Source organism: Rhinopithecus roxellana, chromosome 17 (genome assembly GCF_007565055.1).
Source record: "Rhinopithecus roxellana isolate Shanxi Qingling chromosome 17, ASM756505v1, whole genome shotgun sequence".
Classification (NCBI taxonomy): Eukaryota; Metazoa; Chordata; class Mammalia; order Primates; family Cercopithecidae; genus Rhinopithecus; species Rhinopithecus roxellana.
The window spans coordinates 110,666,880-110,688,664 of record NC_044565.1 but is presented as its reverse complement, the minus strand read 5'-3'; the positions used below and the strand labels follow the sequence as shown (position 1 = coordinate 110,688,664).

Genomic DNA, 21,785 nt, shown 5'->3' with positions numbered 1-21,785 from the left:
CACTCTAGCCTGGGCAACAGAGTGAGACTCTGTCTCCAAAAAACAGAGAGAATAGAAAATGCTAAAATCCTAAAACAGACTGGATTCTAAATGGTTGGGTTAGGGGCTTGGTGTCACTTTGCTGGCTAAGGCCCCAGAGAAATGTAGAATGGCTCGAATTTCTACCCAGCACCATGCTTGTGTGATGAGAAATTTCTAAAGACCTACTCGGGGTAGTAGAGGAGACAGGGCTAATACCACGACCATGTGCAATGCCTGAGGCTACAACAGAAATTTTTTTAATGTGCAATTAGAGGCAGAAAGTACATACTATACTCCCAACAGCCGCATGGGATCTGACTGAGCAGGAATTTTTAATTTGCAGTGTAATTAAACTTCAATAAATGAACTTGAAGGAAATATTTGAATTCAGTCATATAATCGGTAATTTTGATTAGTGTCTAAGTAGTAAACTTACTTTGACTCAGCCAGATTAAGTGGCAATGCCTGGGTTATCTCCATGAGCCTAGTTTTTGTGCCCTCTCTCTCCAGTCACCTGATCTTTTCCTTAATTGGGAATAACTTTACTTTCATGGTTGTTTTTTATTAAAAATTCAAACATTCAGAAAAGTCACAAGAATAATACAGAGAACCCCAGTATACTCTTTACCCAGATTTGCCAATTTTTAACATTTGGTCACATTTTATCACATATATTATTTTATTCTCTGTCTTCACACATACATACACACATCTTATTTTTTCTGAACTCTTAGAAATTAGGCAACATTGATCATGTTACTTTATCCCTTAACACATCAGTGTATATTAAGAGTAAGAATAATCTCTTAATATAACCATAATAAAGTTAGAAAATTCAAAAACCGTAACATTATTATAGTACTTTTATTTAATCTATATATTTTTTGATTTTGTTAATTGTCCCAGTAATGGCCTTTATCACACTTATTTTCTCCAGGACAGGTCTCAGCTCAGAATCATGTATTGCATTTAGTGGAGACGTCTCTAGCTTTCTTTGACCTGGAACCATTCTTTAGCCTTTCCTATTATCTTTAATGATAGTGACATTATTTAAGCATAAGGCCAGTTATTTTATAGAATGTCCTTCAATTTGGGTTAGATTAGATTCAGGTTATCATTCCCTGCCAGGATACTGCCGAAGTATGTCATGGCCCTCTGGGTCGTCCCGTCTAGAGGCACGTGATGCTCACCTGCCCTCACTGGTGATGTTAATTTAGATCACCTGTTCACTGTGAGGCACTATTTTCCCTCACAAAAAAAGAAAAAAAAGAAGGCCAAAAAGAATTTTGCAGAGCACAGGCATGACGTCCTTGGTGACTCCTCTTCTGGTAACTATTGTTCAAAACCTCCTAAACATTTTTAGTAAAAAACAGCTCACTTTAAAATGCACCTCAGCAGAAGGCAAGATTGGAGTCACTGGATTGCGGTGTCCACTACCTGAAGCCAGGTCCACGCGGAAGCAGAGCTGGCCAGGCGGGCTGTTGCCACCGTCGCTGGGATTGCGGTGGGGATTTCCCTGTGGCCAGTGTTATTCCAGGGGTCAGTGTGGGTGATCCAGTTGAGAAAATGACCATGTTGTACAGAGCGATAGCCTGGCTTATCTGGATGCTGAAAGACAAGGAGGAAGACACATTTTCAATCCTTATTTGAAATCATTATTTGTGCAAATTGGGTCATCCTTCCTGTTGTTCTGTGAGAAGCATTTTACTTCGGGAAATCCACAGCACTATGCCATAAGAACAAGTTATCATGAAGGAAAAGGGACAAAACGGAATGCTTTCTCAAGTGTAATGAGCTCAGGTCAAAAAATCCTGTGTTTTCATTTATTTGAATTCTGCCTCTTGCCTCTGCTGGGCCACCCGACTGCAGTCACTTTGTTTCCCTGCACCTCAGTGCCTCTGTCTTCTCCAATGGGATTTAAAACAATAAAACCGTTCGTAAGTTGCTGTGTAGATTAAATGTGATGATGTACAGCCCTTTGTTAATTCCGCGGAAAGACTTTTTCTGCATCCCACATGAGAGCTCCTCTTAGGAGTAGGGATAAACCTTGCCTCCTCTCCCAGGGAGGAGGGAGCTGCTTTCCATTTCACGGCAGCTTAGAACTTTTCACAGCAAGTCAAAGCAGCAAAAGTCAGCACGGTGGGTAGAAAGGAAACCTCCAAGACTGGAAGGAGGAGCGGATACAAGGACCGTGAAGGATGACACTGCCAGGGAGTGGGCCACTGGAGGGATGCTGTGGCTGGAGCAGAGTGAAAGCCCTTTTGAAGAGGTGGAATTCAAGCCAGGCTTTATATATCAGAAGGTTCTTAGAGCCAAAGGTTTACAAAAAAAAAAAAAAAAATCCAGTCTCCAGCCTGAGAAAATCTGTTTGGAGCAAAGGTTCAGAACCATTCATGCATCTTTCACCACACAAACTGACTTCCACTGTTTACTCAGATTGTGACATCAATTCTCCGAGCCCTGAGCACCCGCAGCATTTTTGCTGAAAGCCTCTATAGGAGCACAGGCCCTTTCTCCAGCTGAATACAGGACACCCCGACTGAGGCAGGGAGACAACTCATCCCCAGGGAGGCACTGGACCCACCAGCCTCCACCCAGAGAAAGAGGAGAGGCAGTGGAGGCTCTGGGCCCACCAGCCTCCACCCAGAGAAAGAGGGGAGAGAGTGGAGACTCTGGGTCCGCCAGCCTCTACCCAGAAAGAAAGAGGAGAGGCAGTGGAGGTTCTTCAGCTTGGCCAGTCCTCCAGAGCCCAGGTCCTCAAACAGGTCCAAGAGATTTCAGAGCTGGGAGACACGGCCTCACCTCTCAAGGCTGAGGACAGAGAGAAACTACAGGGTAAAGCAAGCCAAAAATTGGAGCTGATCTTGAATCAGGACACAAGAAATGGTAGCAATCCCTTACTGAGATGGAGAAGGAGCAGGTACAGAGGCTTAGCAGTAGTGGGACAGGCCAGTCCTGGCCCCTCCAGCTGCCCAGAGTGCGGTCACGTGGGGGCCCGTGAGGCCAGATTGAAGACAGACCATAAGAAACTGTGCTCGTTTCTGGAGATGAACAAAGACTCAACATCTACAGAGATTTTACAAAGAAGGAAGCTGAATTAAAGGAACTAAAAAGAAGTCATCATAACGGTCCAAAAAGTTTAGGTCCAAAGAAGAAAGTCAGTGATAAATGGTTTAGGCTTCATCGGCTACACAGTCTCTGTCACAACTTCTCAATTTAGGCAAACAACTGAAAAGCTGCCTAGCAGTTTTGATACTGGATACTGCGAAGTCCCAAAGGCTAAGGATTTGAAGAGAGTCACATGGGCCAGTGTGGCTGTGGTGGCAGCCCAGACCCTTCCCTGGGGCCATGGGAGGGACGTGGGGCACACAGTGCGTGGCGGGAGACAAGTTCCCTGATTCTCAATCAGGAGCGGCTCTTGTTTCCAGAATAGAAATTATTTCTAAAAGGTAGTATTTATTTTTCTGATTAAAAGGGTAAAGTCAGTTTATGGTAGAAAATGTGTGAATAATGTGTAAATATTTCAAAACCCAAATTAAACATTTCAGTCTGATCAGAAAACACACAATGGTAAGCTGCCTTGAGTGTGCGTATTTTGCAAAAAAAATTCATTCCTTTGGCCATTTAAAATAAGACACATGAATCAAGATGAAAATCAGCAGCTGTCTCTTTGCCCCATGAGAGGACACAGGGCTTTGCTCAGCAGGCAGGTGAGCCGGGACCAGAGAGCTGCTGCAGCACGTGCTGGGGAACCCAGGATGCCCACGCTCATTTCTGTCTCCGTGAGGGTCTGTGAGCAGCTGATACTGCCAGGGGAGGTGTCCAACGTCATCATCTCCCCCTTAATGTTTAGAATCCCTTTTTAATGGGAAGATAAATTTCAAGTCAGATAAATGACAAAAAATGTGCATCTTAACACAGGTATTTTCTTTTCCTAGAATGATAATCTATTCTAATAATTATATTAAAAGGTATTGACTAGACGGGGTGGGGGGGAGAGGACAAAGATGACTAAGATGGTGCACTTCCGGGTTCTTCCTCACCAACTTTCCCACGCGCGGGAAAATGCAGCCCGCGCCTGGGAGGATGCAGATCAACCGAGCATGCACGAGGTGACGTCAATCCAAAGAGACTGAGACTTACCTGGTCGCACCTACGGAACGCCCCCTGACGCGCCCATGTCCTGCCTATCGCCCTCCCACTCCCAAGCCTTAGACAGAAAAGCCGCTCCCAGCAGGCACGTGGCGCGAACTTCCTCGGTCCCCTCCTCATGTGCGGACCTAGGAACCTCGGCCGAGAACGACGAGAACGCCGGGGCGACTTCCTCGGCCCCCACCGCCGGAGACCCGTGAACTTCGCCCTTTCTTCCTTCACACTGGCTAGCTAATAAAGTTTCTTTTTACCTTGCCTACTTGCCTTTTCTCTGGCGCCTGCTCTGGTGGTCGCATAAAACAAATCAGGTATAACAAAATTATTATATAATTAAGTAATATATGTATATGTGCATATATATATGTATATATATTAGGCTGATGCAAAAGTAATTGTGGTTTTGGTCATTTTTTTTAATGGCAAAAACCACAACTACTTTTATACCAACTTTATGTATCTATCATGCACTCCTTCAGTATAACTAAAAAAGAAACTTCTTATGTCTTTTTTCTTTTCTTTTCTTTTCTTTTCTTTTTTTTCTTTTTTCTTTCTTTTTTTTTTTTTTTTTTTTTTTTTGAGACATAATTTCACTCTTGTCGCCTAGGCTGGAGTGCAATGATGCAATCTCAGCTCACTGCAACCTCCGCCTCCCAGGTTCAAGTGATTCTCCTGCCTTGGCCTCCCGAGTAGCTGGGATTACAGGCATGTGCCACCATGCCCAGCTAATTTTTGTATTTTTAGTAGAGATGGGGTTTTACCATGTTGGCCAGGCTGGTCTCATAGTCCTGACCTCAGGTGATCCACCTGCCTCAACCTCCCAAGGTTCTGGGATTACAGGCGTGAGCCACCATGTCCAGCCTTACTTCTTTTTTCTTTGTTCCTTTCAGCTGTATATTTTGGGGAAGCTGAGTATGTTCAGTCTAGTCAGATGAAAAGCCAATTTGGATAGGAGTTTATATTTCCTTTTTACTTTCACAATTTAATTAACAACATGTATTTTCTATCTTTAAGTATTATGGAAGAAAATAGGGCTAAAGTAAATGAAAATATCAGGTGGTAGGAGGTGTTTGGGAAGAGGATCTTTATTTCCAGGATGCATGTTCCTGTCAGGATGGAGGCTGATGGTGCAGGATGAACAGATCTCGTCCATTCTCGCCAGTTCTCATCTCAGCGGGTGCCCAGACCAGGCATGTGCATCACCATTTTGAGCTGGTCAACCCAGTAGGCATCCTATGGTACCCAACATTATATGCTGGAGAAATCAAAGGGGCACACTGATTTAAACAGGCAAAGTGTTATAACTCAGTGTGGCCAGAAAGATGACACAAGCCTACGGGAAGGGATGCTATTTGTCTTTACATTTTATGTTTTCTTTGATTCCTTGCAGGGGTTGTGAAGAAGTGTGTGAGCCGCACCCAAGCACTGGTGGACTTCAGGTATGGAGACACCAGGGTCGTGTCCACCTCCTTCATCATGCCTGTGGGGGGTGCCATGCCCTGCCCACTGCTCCAGGTACCCAGTCCCTGCTGTATTCTGGCCCCTTTTCACCATCCACAGAGTTCTGGATAACAGAGAACGCCAAGGCCACTGTTGGGCCCTTTGCTGAACCTACACAGGCTCCTGCAGGGAGGATGTGTTTGGGCAGGAAGAACCACGGCCCCTGTTCTGGGACCCGTCACCTGGCGATTTCTTTGCTCGTGACGCTGACCTGCCAACTCCTTGTTATGTAGCTCAGAGCTGCACAGACTTGTTTGCATTGCACCTTGAGGTCCTTGTGCCTTTACAAGACAATAGAGGTTGGGGAAAGGGCATTGCTGTAGCTGCCAGTACTGTGGACACTTTTAACTGCAAAAAATTCTATTCTATTCTATTCCATTCCATTCCACTCCACTCCACTCCACTCCACTCTACTCTATTACATAATAACAAGGGTGGAGGTAATCAACTGATGTCAGACGGTGATATCGTAATGCACAGTTACCCCAAATGTGCATTCCACATATGTGTTACCGGAAGAAAGGCTGTGAGTATGAGTTGTCCAGGTCCTTGGTGTTTTGAACAAAGAATTAAACAATATACACAAATAAAGTAACAAAGGAATGGAACACAGAAATGAAGCAGCGAAACAGGGATTTATTAAAGTGAGAAAGCACTCCACAGAGTGGGAATGGGCCGCAAGGGACACAAGGGCGCCATTACAAAGATTTCTGGGTTTTAAATACTCCTTTTGAGGTCCCTATGGACTACCGCTTTTCTGGATGAAGGATTTGGTCTGTGGCTAATGAAAGGCTGAGGTGAATTGGCCCCTGTGCAGATGAAGGGATGGCCCCTGCTTGGCCTCTGGGCAATCCAAGGCACACTCCCTTTCCCTCTGAGCTGGGGTGGCAGGGGAGGGTTGCAGGGAGACTGGCCTTGGATCCTTTGCTACCCGGCGTCAGGAGATGGGGTTTTTCCTTTTGGTTTAGCTTTAGGAAGTTCGTGGTGATTGGTCTTAGGTTCCCTGCCCCAGACCCAGATGTTTTCCGTTTGATTTAACTTGAGGAAATTATCATGAATGGGCCCCAGATTCCCTGCCCCCCAGACCTTGGTGCTTCCCCCGATTCAGCCTTAGAAAGTCAGCACGAATTGACCTTAAGTTCCTTGACTCCAGACCCTGTTCTCCTGCCTCGGATGAGCCAGACTAATGTGTTCTCATCTGGTCACAAACTCATAAAAGCTGTGCCATGTCTGGCTCATCCTTTTGCCACGATCCTAATTCCAGCTTCAAGGCCCAGGAGTAGAGGGAAATCCTTGCAGAGCACCCTGCTGCTGTGTCTTGCCCATTGTGAGCCTGGAGGAGAAGCGCTGGAGGGGGAATTGGAGAATTTATCCTCGAGCCTGTTGCTGCTTCCGAGTCAGAGTCCTGGCACGCAACAGTGCTGTTGTCCCCTGACGATGCATGAGGGCCCGCAGCCTCCGCATGTCCCTCCACAAGATACTTTTTCTCCTGCAAATTCTCCATTTGTGACTTTTACCCATGGATTCTGGATGCGTGCTTTAGAGCAACATTAAACAAACCTCTCCCTTTCTACATCTTGGTGACAGCCCTTCTGGCAGATGAGGACACTGTTGAGGATGTTTGCGTGACAAACACCCTGGGTTCTTTCAACTAGTCTCTTCAGGGTGTGGTTTCCAGAACCCTCACCATCTTGCTGGCTGACCCCTGGGCCCTGGTCAGTTGGTGAAGTCCTACTACAACGGGGCTTCCCAACCTGATCACAAAATTCCAGACGTGGCCCAATGACCCCAGAGAATCTTGGAACTCTTTCTTAACTGAGAAAAAAATATGTATTTGAATTTTAGCATCAGTACTTGCCAGTTGCCTTGTAGTGTTTTAAAACAAGCTTATATTAACATTGTCTGTACAATCCATAAGCAAAATATTTGCTCTGTGCTCTCCTCTGCAGGTTGGAGATTATGTGTTTGCCAAAATTGTGATACCCAAAGGATTTGACTTCTACGTCCCTGCCATTGTCATAGCACTTCCCAATAAGCACGTGGCTGCAGAAAAATTCTACACGGTTTTGAAGTGTAACAACCGGAAAGTAAGTAGATTTTCCTTTAGAAAAAGGCTTTCTCCTGGGCAATGCCAAGCTGTTCCCTGGCACTGCCAGGCTTCTTGAGGAATGTCTCCTCTGTGTCCCCTGTATTGGGGTGCCACTACCTGGTTCCCCATCTCCTACTTACCTAGGAACCACCTCCAGAGTTGGCAGAAGTTGGGAGACTAAGGGCAGATGGGGACAAAGTGGAGGAGAGTGAAAAGAACACAGGCTTTACAGTTAAAAACAAAACAAAGGCCGGGCGCGGTGGCTCAAGCCTGTAATCCCAGCACTTTGGGAGGCCGAGACGGGCAGATCACGAGGTCAGGAGATCGAGACCATCCAGGCTAACACGGTGAAACCCTATCTCTACTAAAAAAAGAATACAGAAAACTAGCCAGGCGAGGTGGTGGGCGCCTGTAGTCCCAGCTACTCTGGAGGCTGAGGCAGGAGAATGGTGTGAACCCGGGAGGCGGAGCTTGCAGTGAGCTGAGATCCGGCCACTGCACTCCAGCCTGGGTGACAGAGCGAGACTCCGTCTCAACAAACAAAACAAAACAAAACACCTGTGTTTGAATTATTTGAATATTCACTCTGTATTGGGCAGGTGGCTTCACCCCCGATACTCAATTTGGTCACATATAAAATGAATACTTTACATATCGATATCTATATCTGTCTATGTGTGCCCTACAGGGTGATTGTGAGGCTTGAGGAAAAGACATGTGAAAGATGTAAAAGATCTGTGTGTCTGGCAGGCATGTGTTAGGTAACAGTAGTGATGATGTGGCTGCGGAGGTTGGTAGCATCATGCAGATCCCTTCCTCCTGCACTCCCCAGGGCCAGCAAGTGGGAATGACTCCATTAACTGTATCAGCTCTAGATTGATTTGCTCATTGGATGGATAATTGTTAAGGGTCTGTATTGTCTGTCGGGTCGTTTGTCTTTTTTATTGACTAGGGGAGGTCTTCTGTGTCTTCCGGGTAGTAATTCTTGGTGATCTATGCAGCCGACAGTTTTCGCCAGTCTGTTGCTTGTCTTTTAACTTTGGCATTTTTGTTGACAGAGAAGCATTAAATTTTAATATGGTCAGATTTATCCCTCTTCTCCTTCTGCCTGGTCTGTGTTTGTTTAAGAAATCCTTCCTTAATTATATATTTATCTACGTAATTTTTCTAAAAGTTTTAGAAGAATTCTGTATCAGTTTACAAAACTGATGATGTCATTTGTCCAACCCACACACATGCTTCGTGTCACGCTCGGGGAGAATCCCCCTGGACCCCTGTGTGGCCCCAGCCTGCTCCATGAGCTTGACCTCCAGCCAGATGGAAGGCTCACTGCTTCCTGAATGTGGTGGGCTTTTCCGAGTCCCAGGCTCCGGCCTCTTCCTGGACTGCCCTCCCCCATCTCCTTTCCCCTAAACTGCCATCACCCTAAAGACTCTGCCTGATCCTGACTTCCTGCAGGGCCCTCAGGCCTTCCTGTCCACTACACTGCTCTTGCCAAACTGGCTTCCTCACCAACCTCTCAACCCTTAAAGGCAGGTACCATGTCTGTTCACCTTTGTCCCTCCCAGCACAACCCCTGATGAAGAGAAGGGTCTCACAATTGTTTTTTAAATTACTTGAACGAACGACATTCCTAATGGAAAATGACATTGTTTTGATGGATGACTTAACATGCCTGGAAAACAGACCCACAAGTGAACTAGATTGGTGAGCAAAACGCCAGGTAACAGTGGCTCTTTCTTAGGACCTTACTACGTGCCATGCATTCCAATCCAAGTGCTTTACACAGAGCAGACCCTTGGATTCTCAGAACACCATGAGGTAGAGACTATTATTATCTTGACTTCCAGAAAAGGAATTGAAGCAAGAAGTTAAAGCACACACCTGGTGTGTTGAGCAGGCATTTGAATGCAGACAGTCTGGCTCCATGGCCTACCCTCTCAACTACCGTGCCCAGCTGCCTAGAATACAGAATAAAAATATCCAGTACATCCTTGGCTGTGGCATGAGGTAGTTCCATCAGGGAGAGGGGCATGGGAAATGAAGTTTAGGGTTAAGGGCGAAGGAGAAAGACCATCAGAGCCAGCGGCCACTGGAGCACTGTATCCAACCCAACAGGACAAACAGAGAAGGAGGTGTCTGCTAATCACTCCAGAAAAAAACCCCTTGGAGAAAATGGAGTTTCCTGAAGCTGTCCGGATAGCAGTAGAGAAGCATCTGGAAGGGCAGAGCCTTCCTCTCCCTGGCGTGTGGGACAACTCTGGGCATATCAACTGTGAAAGGGAGGGATGTTTTAAGAGATGTCCCCAGGCATGCCCTAGAGTGTGGGTACAGATGAGGCAGTTGGCCTAGGATCCCTGAGGGGAAGCCGCAGAGCCCAGGAAAGAACTTTGGAATTTACCTACAGGATGTGGGGCCCTGGAGGCTAGAGTGGCATGGCCGGGGGTGGAGGGTGGTGGGGGCAGGGTCGGGGGGTGGGGAAGGATACTGGAGACAGTTCTGATAGGGACTTGGGGAGACCCGAAGAGGCTGAAGGTGGGGCAGTCAACAAAAGTGGTGGCCAAAGGCTGAAATAAAGATAGAAAGGAAGGTGGTTATATGAAGGTGTATGTGCGTGCACGTGTGCGTGCGTGTGTGTGTCTTACGTGGGTACACTTGGCAATTGATCCAGAATATGGAGAAATGACACAGAGGACTCTGATGACTTTTATTCAGCAAATAATTATCAAGTGAGGCTCTGAATTTAAACTGTTCTTTTAAGTGTCACCCTGAATAGGATAATGACTAGAAGCTATTATAATGGGTTGAGCTAGAATAAAATTATATCTGAATGGTGGACATTTCTGATTTAAATTGAGTGAACTCTGTTGGTGCTATTACAGGAATTTTGCCCTCGGAGTGCACTTATTAAGATCAGCCAAAATAAGTATGCAGTCTCTTGCTCTCACATAAAGTCACCCCCAGTTCCTGAGGATACAGAAGTGTAAGTGTACTCAACTTTTATCACTTGAATATTAATTTATATCCTTGCACCTTTAATCTGTTTTTGAGAAGAGATCCATGACCTCTAAATACTAGGGAAGAAAAGCAGAGATGGAGAATGTCCTACTTAAAATGTAGCTCTGTGATTATTATCCCTTCAACGTCACACCTTTCACCCACTGTGTATTCATCCATCTGGTTCTCATCTCAAATTCAACATGATTTGACCCTTCAGAAAAGCATTCATGAATATGTCATGAATATGAAAGAATTGTTCCCCTTTTGTTTGTAAAGATTCAAGGCCTTCTAATTAAGTTGCATTTGGGTCCAGTCACCTACCTACCTCTCCCCTTGCTGGGAGGTGGGAGCAAGGGGCTGACCCTGGCTTGCCTGTAGCCAGTTCAGGGTGTTGGGGGGCGTGGCTTCCAGGGGCTGCAGTGGAGTCAACACATTTTCAGCTGAGGCAGCAGGATTGCTAAGAGCTGTAAAGGTAGACTAAAGGTAGCCAAGGCAAAAGGAAAGGGGGAGGCCTGCAGAGCAAACACAAACTCAAGTCCATGGGGCCAATGAGGGGCATCAAAATTGGGGTCATGGAGCCATGACCTTGGAGTCAAGGCCATACAAAAAGAGGTGAAGATGGATGTTGAGCTAGTGTTGGGGAAAAGGACCCAGGAAACATCTTCCGGTTTCTCTTAGAGCTTGCAGGTTGTCTTCGGGTGCTAACCTTCATTCTCCCGATGGCCTTACCTTCTACTTCATCACAGAACCATCAGACATCCTCTCCCTCCACATCTGATCTCCCACCTCTGGGCTTATGGAAGTCTCTGCCTTTGCCCTTGATGTCAAAGAATCAGTGTCCTTCCTTTCACCCCAGGCCCATCTGTCCCCTAGGCTCCAGAGGCCCATCCTCTGCTGCCTCGGGTCCTGGATCCATCAGTGGTCCCTGGATTCTTCTCACCTCTCTCCTTAGCTCCTCTTCACTGAGCCCTTCACCTCAGCAAGTACACAAGTTGACCTCCTGTTCACACACACGCAGCACCCACAAACACACACACTCCTGAATAACTACCACTCCCTTGGTTCCGCAGTATGATCCAGCACGCTCCCTGCCCTTCACTGCCAGTCTCCATGCACCATTGGATAGACTCAACGTCCCCACTCCCCTGCCTCCTCTTCACTCCTGAGCCTTGGGTATTGGCGTCCACCCTTACCCTCCAAGAAACTCCTTCCACAGAGGCCACACGGGACCTCTCATGAGCCTGAACCAGTGAGCTCCGCCCTCACTGACTGAGTCTGCTCCTCCAGTCGCTTTGGACACCACCAGCCCCTCCTTCTGCCCTAGCCCCTCCTCTTGAGGCTTGTTGCTGCTCCACCTCTCTGGGTTTTCTGACTTCACTGCCACCACTGCCTTCATGACTCCCTTTGCGCTAAGGACCCCATGTCTCCTTCTCCAACCCAGCCTGCTCTCCTGTGCTTGTGCATCACAGTCAGACTCTGAGAGTGGGCCTGGAGGTGGGTTTTTCTGAAAGCCCCCAGCTGGTTGCAAGGTGCAGCCTTGGTGGGCAACTATAGGGGGAAGCGCATTGGAACCAAGATTGGGTTTCTATCCCAGCCCTGCCCTCATTAGTTTTGTGGTTGCTCGTTGACTGTGAGCTCGTCTGCAGGATTACGATGGTGTGAAGATTTGGGGATGGTCATTGTCTGGCAGGTGTTCAGCACATTGTGGGAACTGCATTATTTCCAACCACCCACTGGATATTTCCACCTGAGTGTATAGAATCTCAAAAATTCAGCACATTTGAAACTGAAATCACAGTTCCCCACAAACCTGCTCCCATCTCGGGCTTCCCCATCTCAGTTCACCCTTTCACCCACAAGTCACAGAGCTGTCCAGCCAGAAATCTGGTGGTCATCTTTGGCTGCTGCTTGTCCCTCACCTACCACAACCCCTTGGTCTCCAGGTTACAGGGATCCTAACTGGCCAGGAGTGCTCATGTCCTCCGGCCTTCTCCTGCCACAGTCCCAGTCACTCACCATAAGGGCTGAGCAGAATCAACTTCCTCACATGCAAATCTGCCTATGTCCCTTCCCCACTTAAAAATCCTTCAGAGCCCCATCCCCATCACCCCTCCTTATCCCAGCTTAGCTTCTTGTTGGTCTGGCCCAGAGCTGCCTACCTTACCTCATTGTTTCCTAGCCACTCCCAGCTAACCCGCCAATGCCTTCTACATACTAACCACATTAAGCTACATGTAGGTTTTGCCCACACCATGCTTTCTCAGGTCTCTGTGACTTCACCAGATTAAGTATTCTCCCTGGAAAGCGATTCCTTGCCCTCGGCCACCTGAGGAACTCCAAGACTGAGCTCAAACATCAGCACCACCATGCAATGTCCCAGCACCCCAGCACCCCCAGGTAGTGAGGTGGTCCCACTGCAGTCCGTAGAGGTTTCCGTTAAAGAAAATTTCCTTTCATTGGACTCTGTAGGCACAAGTCCTTGAAGGTAGGGGACAGGCTCTGTCTGCCTCTGAATCCCTGTTGCCAGAGACCAGCTCACAGAATGCCCCCAAAGACTATTTGAGGAACAAATCAATATATACAGACACATGCTAGCAGATGCCCAGCAGTGCTCCTCAAGGGGTGTGCGGCTCCACAGAGAACCTTTCCTTAGCTATGATTATCAAAAACATATGCTGCAATTCTCCATTCTTTGTCTAGATGGGTTGATACTTCATTTAAAACAGCAGGACGTTTTCTGTTCATCTCAAACTTCTACCCCAACAGTGGTCCCTGTGGGTATTGCTTCTGGCTCCTATGATGTCCAAATCACAGCTCCTTGTGAAGGAATATGAGCTGATGTATCTAAGTATTACCCATTTTCACCAAACTCAATGTTATCAACCATTATTTTAGAATGAAAATGCAAATCTTTGTATGTCGAGAAAAGCCTTTGTTTTCTATCTTCCCCAGGCCTTACTTAAAGCTCTTCACTGTGAATTACCTACTTTTTGCTTCTGGGCTTCACACCGTGGAAGTCTTCATTGACTCCCTCATCCCCCATTGTAATTTCCACTCTTTTTTGTTTTGGCTGCCTCTGTGGGAGCAAGAGACTAGTTTAATTCTCATAAGCAGAGTTCACATTCAACCTACTAAGTTCAGAGCTTAACATGTCTCTGTTTCTGTCATCAGGGCTAGCAGAAGCGAGTACAAACATAAAGGTGTAGGTCTGATTTTGTATCTGTGCTGGAATTTCCTTCTGGTAGGTCCTTTCCTCAGGAGCTCTTTCTCACTTACTTTACAAATGTGTTCCTTAGGGAGCGTTCACACCACTATTCCTGTTAGAAATGCTCGTTCCTGGTGCTGTAAAGAAATAGCACTTGAACATAATTTAATTTCCTCAGCAAGGCCATTTTTATTTCCTGCAGAAAGGGTACACTTGCCAGCAATTTTGTCATGAGAGTACACCGAACAAAGGAGACAGGGTCATTTATAACCTGATGCGTCCACCCTACTGCTATGTCCGGTTTCCACTGGCTGGAACGGGACCTCACGTTCTGTATTTGTCCTGACTGGCTAACAACTTAGAACTTTTTAAAAGAGTCAAAGGCAGAGGAGAACAAAGGAAGGAGGAAGTAACTTGTGGAATGCTGAGAAAGGTAAAAACACCTTCAGATAAGGAAGAGGAACAGGCTATGACCTAATGCTGACTTGGACCAGTATATTTATATATATATATATATGCCAGGGCAAGTATTTAGGCTAAATAGTGGGAGCTAAGAACATAAAGTACATTGATTTCTTTATTACGGCTAGCAGATGTTTAAGAATGTTAGCACAGGTCTTTGAATACATTTTGCTTCTAAAAGAAGTTACTATTTATTCCTAATTAGATAGAGAGGAAAGTCTTTGAAGAGGAACCTCTACTTTACTTTTTACATTCCAAATGAGGCCATCTAAAAAAATCCTGATGCTGTCTTCACGGGCTAATAAAGACATGTAGTGTAGGTTACATCTCCAACAGAACATTATTTGACTAAATTTAATTTTTAAATACTGAATTTACTATAGCTATCTGCTTGCAGGGTAAGACAAGGGGATGCCTGGGCCCAAACAGCCTGCATCTTCCCCCCATCCTCCTTTCCTTCCTTCCGGGGGCCTTTCCTGCAGGTCTCTCTTCTGGCTTCTGAGTGAGGACGGTGCACAGTGAAAGGCAGGAAGAAAGGCATTTGGAGGCCGAAGGGCTCAAAACTATTGAACACGGCAAAAGCTGATGCACATTTTCATTTTCAACTTAAAATCTGACACCTAAATGATTCTTAAAGACTTTTTCTAAAAAAACAAGGTTGGCTTATAAAATATGTTATCAGTATTGTTCAATTCCAGACTACTCATTCCTCAAGGAGGGGGTGCTGGCATTGCCATATTTGCAATGTGAAACCAGCAAGGCGGGTGCAGATTTTCTCTTTCCTTTGCAGCATGACGACAGCATTCTCTGACACACAGCTGAGAGGCGTGTCTTTCAAGACAATGTGTCCGATGGAGGGAAATGACTGCTCTTCCCTTCCTTTCCCTTGCCTTCCCTTCCCTTCCCTTCCCTTCAGGAGCTTCCCTGAGCTTTCTGCTACATTCCATGGCATCAGAGATGTCTTTTCTGAGGGAGAATAGTCCTTATCCTGTCTTTAACTTCCTCCATTTGAGAACACACGTGTAGTTTCTCCCATGTGGTCTTTCTCAATAACTACAAGAAGCAGGCAGAACAGGGGGATTTTCCTCCATCTGGCATCCTCTCGCCTTGCCAGGGCAGGGGACTCACAGACCAAGTCCTTCCCTGGCTGCCTCCCCTGTTGTCCATTCCCATCAGAGGGCTGTGGCCTCTGGCCGGGGCAGGGGGAGGTACCTGGTGGGTCTGATGCTCCAGCTGCTGGTGTTCTCCATTGGAGAACCCCACCCACAGGCTGGGGTTTCAGGCCGCCTGAACTGAGCACACACACCTGGTGCCACGTAACTAGCTAGAACTCTCTCCCAGATGAGCTGGAATCCTTCCTCCCCTCACCCTTAACAGAGCACGGCTTGGGCAAATTACCTTCAAGACTCCTCCTTAATAAGACTCTTGTCTGGGTGCGGTGGCTCACCCCTGTAACCCCAGCACTTCAGGAGGCCAAAGTGGGCAGATCATTTGAGATCAGGAGTTCGAGACCAGCCTGGCCAACATGGTGAAACCCCACCTCTACTAAAAATACAAAAATTAGCCAGGCGTGGTGGTGGGCATCCTTAATCCCAGCTACTCAGGAGGCTGAGAGGAGAATCACTTGAATCCAGAAGCTGGAGCTTGTGGTGAACCGAGATCACACCACTGCACTCCAGCCTGGGCGACAGAGCAAGACTGTAAAAAAAAAAAAAAAAGTCTCTTTAGAGAGAGTATGATTTATTTTTTAAAAAATAATAATAACATTCCAAATGTGATATCAGGAAAGCAAAATAGGACTCAGCATTTCCTCTGCGCTCCAGAGAAACCGTCAAGCATCTGAAGGAAGCTGTTGGGTTCTGGGGCCCTGGAGGCGAGGCATGTTCTTCTCTTGCTGCTTGAGGGTCATTGTGTGGTCTTGGGGACGTGGCTGTGTATGAGTTGGCAGGAGGAGAGACCCTCCCAGGGCCAGGTGGGGTTTGTCTGGATCTCTGGTCAACCCCTGTTCCCCCCAGTCCCTGTTACACAAAATATTAGCCTCTCATTATCTCTCTTTTGAGGGGTTGAGTAACTTTCTGTGAAGCCATTGGATTTGGGGGTATGTCCCATTGGAAACGGTACCGTCCGCAGTGTTTAACGCTCCTCCCTGGACCGCGTGTAGTGTTGTGGACTCACATTGTCTCCTGACGTCAGTGAAATTAAGTCATTGATTGAAACGTCAAGATTCAGCACTGCCTCTGACATTACATTAGATGAATCACTGCCCTTAATCTTGCCTGGTCACTCCTGACGATTTTCTTCTAAGAGGCATCTGTGCATTTGAAATCATTAAGCCTCTGTATGTCATTAGCTCCCTCCGTCCCCTCCGGTTGGAGTAGAAGCCCCATTTCTTACGCTGGAACAAAGCCCTGAAAAACGTGCAGTTCAGCAACAAACCCTGTCTGTGAGTGTCCTATGTAATTCAGAAGGACACATGCCACTGCTTACATTCAGGAAGCACGTGGTGGTGCCCTAGGACATGGGACAAGGGGACACAAGGAGACACAGAGATTTGCCAGCCTTCAGGGCCAGCGGTAGCAATTCAGATAGCAACAGCCTTTGCTTATCCGTCTCTTCATTCTCCGCCCCTTCAGCTGTCGAAAGCCCCCCACCGAGTCTTCATCAAACATCTGCTGGTGCCTGCTCCATGGGTCCTCTTGTTCTTTATGTTCTAAGACAGCCTTGCTGAGAGAGAGACACTGAGGGCAGAATACAAACGAGACCTCAGGGATCCAGCAGGATTACTGACAAGCTGCCGATGCTTCATCCAGCGAAGGGGGTGGGTTCGGACCCCGGGAGGGCATGGAGTGGACACTCAGCACTTTCTTCCCGGAAGTGGAACCAGCACAGCGCCTGGCTGCCCGGCTCTGAACAGGTGTACATATTTATTGTAGGTTGATCATGTTATTCAACCAGATCTGTAGCCTAACATAATTAATGGAGCCCTAACATAATTAATAGAGCACTTAATTGAACTCTGTTTGGGCATGAGATTGGGGAAAAGAAAGCCACTCAGTGGGTCTTTTCTAGGAGTGCTGGTGGAGAACGCCGCTGGCTGGAGTTCAGGACCCTGGCGGCCCTCCCCCTTCCACTGAGTGGGCTTGGGTCAGGTAGGAGAGGGAGGTGTGCGGGCACAGGGTTGGGGTTGAGGCCTTCACATCAGATTCACACCCACCCTGCCTCCTGCTCCCACCCCTCCCATAAGGAGACACTTCCTTGTGAAAGATCTTGAACTTGGCTGACCACAGCCGTCCTGGAGTGTGAAATACAGAAGCCAAGCGGTATTTGCTTTAAGACTTTTATCAAAACTCCTGCCTGCTTTTTGTACTAATCGTGATGACTTGTGCTGCTTTATTCTTATTCCAAAAGTAATGCAGAGTTAATAACATTTCTAAATTAAAAACAAGCAGAAATAATACAAAAACCACCCATAGTCCCACATTTCGAAAGTAACCACCATTTTTCCCTTGTTGTAGGTCCTTCTACAGTGTCTTCCCCACTGTGGTGATTCTTATTTCACCATAAGCTCATATCAGCTTATATCAAAAGCTGTATTTTTTCTCCTTATCATGTATGACAATTGCAAACTTTTTTTAAGGTCAAGAAAGTGACAGCTCTACTGGAATTCATTTTCCAAGGGTGACTGTGAACAGTTTAATGCAAGGGCTCTGGTCATCCTTACGGATTCACAATTTTCATAACAAAAATGAAGATGTAATATGCATTCTGTTGTGTGACGTGTTTTCCACTTAACAATATGTCATTTGCACCTTTCCATGACAGTGACACCTCTTGTTTCATTTTTGCCTCACTAGAATTCCATTATTCAGGTGGTCGGTGAATTGGGTGACCAGTCCCCTAGGTGAGGGCTGTCCACACGCTGCTCCTGGGTCTCTCTTGTTCTTCTTCCCAGAGTCCTCCAGGCGAGTGGGTAGGCGTCTCCCTACCTTGTTCTTTCCATGCCTTTAGTGCCTGAAAATCTCTCTACTTCTCACAGCCCCTTCTTGTCACTCCTCTTTCTGAGAGATTATAGGTTAGGGACTGAACTGTAATCATGGATACTAATTCATGGCAAATAGAGAAAAAACGTGAAAAAGAAACAGAATATATCAACTTATTCTGCTCTGGAGAGAGGTAGCAATTTGAGGGATAGCTGAGGGTAATGTAATGGATAAGAGTTTAGACTTCACAGAGCAGGGGCGGTAAATGCAACCTTGAAACATGATTCCCAGAAGTCTCTCAGAACCTGCTATCACAGAACCTATACATCCACACAAGCGCTGGCCTCAGATTTAAAGATGATTTTTGTCTGTGGCCTTCTCAGAAAGGCTTTTCTCAATGTCACTGCTATTGCCCAGGGCAATGTTTTCATCTCTCTTGGGAATTCTCTCCTGAGTCTTTGAGCCAGTCTTTGAAAATTATCATGTGTAATGAGTCTTGATTCTTTCACAAGGGATTTGAATGATGGCGTTTTCTATTTGGAAATAACAAAAACTCTTTCCACTTTATTGTTTTGTTTTGTTTTGTTTTTTCCCTGACAATTTCCAGAAGGATCTGAAGCAGTAATAGTCAGAAGTTATGTGGAGTAAAAACAAAACAAAAAATTATTCAGATTGAAGGCAGGGCGATCAAGATAGCTGATACTGATTACGGGAACAAAATAAGGTTTAACACTAGGCGGTGGGTGTCCTTAACTTACCCTGAAGGCCCTGAAAAAAGGTGAGCTCCCAAAACCGTAAGCCATGGAGGCATAGCTGGAATGAGGTCATGGTGTTCCCAAGGTGCTACCTTTGAAGGACAGCACTTCTGGGTAAATAAGCTTTGTCAGCGCATTTTCTAAATAGTAATCTAGCTCAGTGACTTCATAGTCATTCCGAAGTTCATTGTCATTACGAATCATACCATTTTGGACATTTGGGAAAATGTTCCCGATAGTATACTGTGGAGTCATTAGAGAAACTCAGGGTGTGAAAGAGTATCTCTGATGTACAAGCTTCAGTTCAGGGATGAACTGGGCTGTGATGGGGCCAAGCTCATCTCCCTGGGGCGGACACAGGTCTATGCTGAGGCGTTTCCAGGGGCTTCTGGGCTGGAGTTGTTCCTTCACTGGCTTGGTCAGGACAAGTCTGTATATTCAAGTTCTCCATGCCGTGGGAGGCTCCCAGACACCAAAGGCTCGTGGAAATGAACTGAGTGGCACTAAGCCCAGCCTAAAGCATTGGGTGCACAATGCTCCAGAGACTCCTTTTCATGGGAAGAGGGATGTGGGCAAAGGAGCTGAGAAGCAGCCATGGGGATGGCTTGGACATCTCTGTCGATCCCGCAGCCATCAAGACAGGGTAACCCCGATCTCTCTCTGTCTCTAGAGAGGATGTGGAGACGAGGAACTCTGCTGTCCTTTTCTGGCCACTAAAAGAAGCGGACATGCAGGATTCCAGAGAGCCAAGACCAGAGAAGCCCAGGAGGAAAAAGAGTCCCGCCAAGCAGCCTCCTCTCCAGCAGGCGGCGCCCTCGGACTCGGACGGCTCCTCCCACGGCACCAGCTCCCACGGGTCCCGCCCTGGGACACACCCCGAGCCCAAGGTTTGGGTGATGGGGGGGAACACAACATCGCTTATCTCAGGAACGCCCTGAAATCCCTTTCAAGAATGGCACACCTAACGTCATTCTCCAGATTCTGGGCCTGTGTAGGCTCCAGTGCAGCAAAGACCCTACATCCTTAAGTAATGGTGATCTCCGCTTCCCCAGACAGCCCAGCTCCGCCTCCCCGCGGCCAGGCGGCTAGGACCCAGCAGCCATCATGGCCACACCTTCACCTGGAGCAGCCCCGCCCTGTACTCTCGGAGCCACCCACAGCAGCAAAGGGCTGAGGAGCGCCTCGGAGACATCTTGAGGCCGTCTGGTGACAGCCATGTTTAAGAGACCAGCGCTCTTCCAGGCTGCTCAGACCTCAGCCCTGACGCTGGAGCCGGCCCCTCCGCTGAGGTAAGGCCGCCCTCTGCGCCGCCCGCGCCTGCCCTGTCTGTGGCAAACGCTCCTCTCCCCTCTGTCCCTGCCGCCTCCCCTGCCCGCTTGACGACACTGGTTCTGGCTTCTTCTGACTGTTCTTTATCCTGTTTTCCGCCGGTACTCACAAAATTGTATTCCATCTTCTGGTAGACGCCCCACCCCCAGAAGTTTTAACCTGTGAGATGACTGTCACAGGACTTTCAAATTGTTTACAAGTCAGCGTAGTCAGGATCCAAGCCGGCAATCTTGTTTTAAATTAATTATCACATCTAAATTAGAGATTTTGTCACCCAGTGTTGGGACTGAAATTCAGACCCGGTAACTTGTCTGAGATCTGCAAGACTGAACGTCCCCTACTGTATTGTTTCCTGACATTTTCATTGAGCCTTTCCTAATTATTTTTGTCTGTAGTCTGTTGTAGGTAATTCTAATTGGGCACGAAACCAGAATAAAAACTCTTACACTGGAAACATTTCAAAACTATTGGATTGTTGGATTGTTTATTTGTTACCATTTTTCTCTGAACACATTTTAGCAATGACATATGAAAGTATTCAGTTATGTTTACTAACCTCAAAAATGAAATTGCTCCATTAAATTTCCTTTATCTAGTCAGTAAGATCCCTGAGGCTAGATGAAAGCAGCACAGGTCATCATTAGGGAAAATACTGGATGCTTTCTGCAAATAGAACAGATAGGGCAGAGTTCTGATAGTCTAAAAATTTACAGTCCAATTAAAAGTGGCATTCACATTCCTGAAAACTAGGAGTAGCCAGGGTTATGGTGAAGAAATTAAAGGACTAATCCACTTCTAAAAATGTGAAAATAAAATAAGGGACATTCGCTCAGCGTCAGGCTAAAAACAATAATGCAGTGAGGAAGGAATTGAAGAGTGAGGGAACTGTTTGAAACAAGGCAAGGAACAGTGCTTGTGGGAGGCAGCATGCCTCCTAGAACTCAGACGTTGCCTCCCAGCAGGAAGGCTCTGGAGCAGTCTCCGCTAATGAGAGTTGTGTCCTGGAAGGAAGGAAGGGTATGAGGGTCTGAAAGAAGCGAGGTCTGAAGGAAGCAAGGTGTCTGGTCTGGAGAACTAGTGGAGCAGTTTAGAAACCCACCCAGTCATAGGCATTGGTTCATTTATTCATGCGAGCATGCACGTGAGCCTGCGTACATTCATTCAATTATTCAACATGCAATTGAGTGCTGACAGCCTGCCAGGCTCCAGAGAGATTCCAGCAGACACTTGGAAGGTGGTTATCTTCCCTCTGTACCCGTCTCACTCTCTTCATCTCCACTTTTATTGGAGCAATC

The 21,785-nt window shown here is 46.8% G+C and overlaps 1 protein-coding gene across 1 annotated transcript in view; it reads left to right on the top strand.

Moving 5' to 3' along the window:
• Positions 1 to 21,300, top strand: part of VWA3B (von Willebrand factor A domain containing 3B) — a 220,478-nt gene extending 199,178 nt beyond the window's left edge. Inside the window, exons 24-28 of the mRNA XM_010362112.2 lie at positions 5,561 to 5,685; positions 7,620 to 7,757; positions 10,642 to 10,742; positions 19,832 to 20,048; positions 20,214 to 21,300. Coding sequence (XP_010360414.2) covers positions 5,561 to 5,685; positions 7,620 to 7,757; positions 10,642 to 10,742; positions 19,832 to 20,048; positions 20,214 to 20,384 — 752 coding nt within the window. The 3' untranslated portion in view covers positions 20,385 to 21,300. The remainder of the gene's footprint in view (positions 1 to 5,560; positions 5,686 to 7,619; positions 7,758 to 10,641; positions 10,743 to 19,831; positions 20,049 to 20,213) is intronic.
• The last annotated feature ends 485 nt before the right edge of the window (positions 21,301 to 21,785 follow it).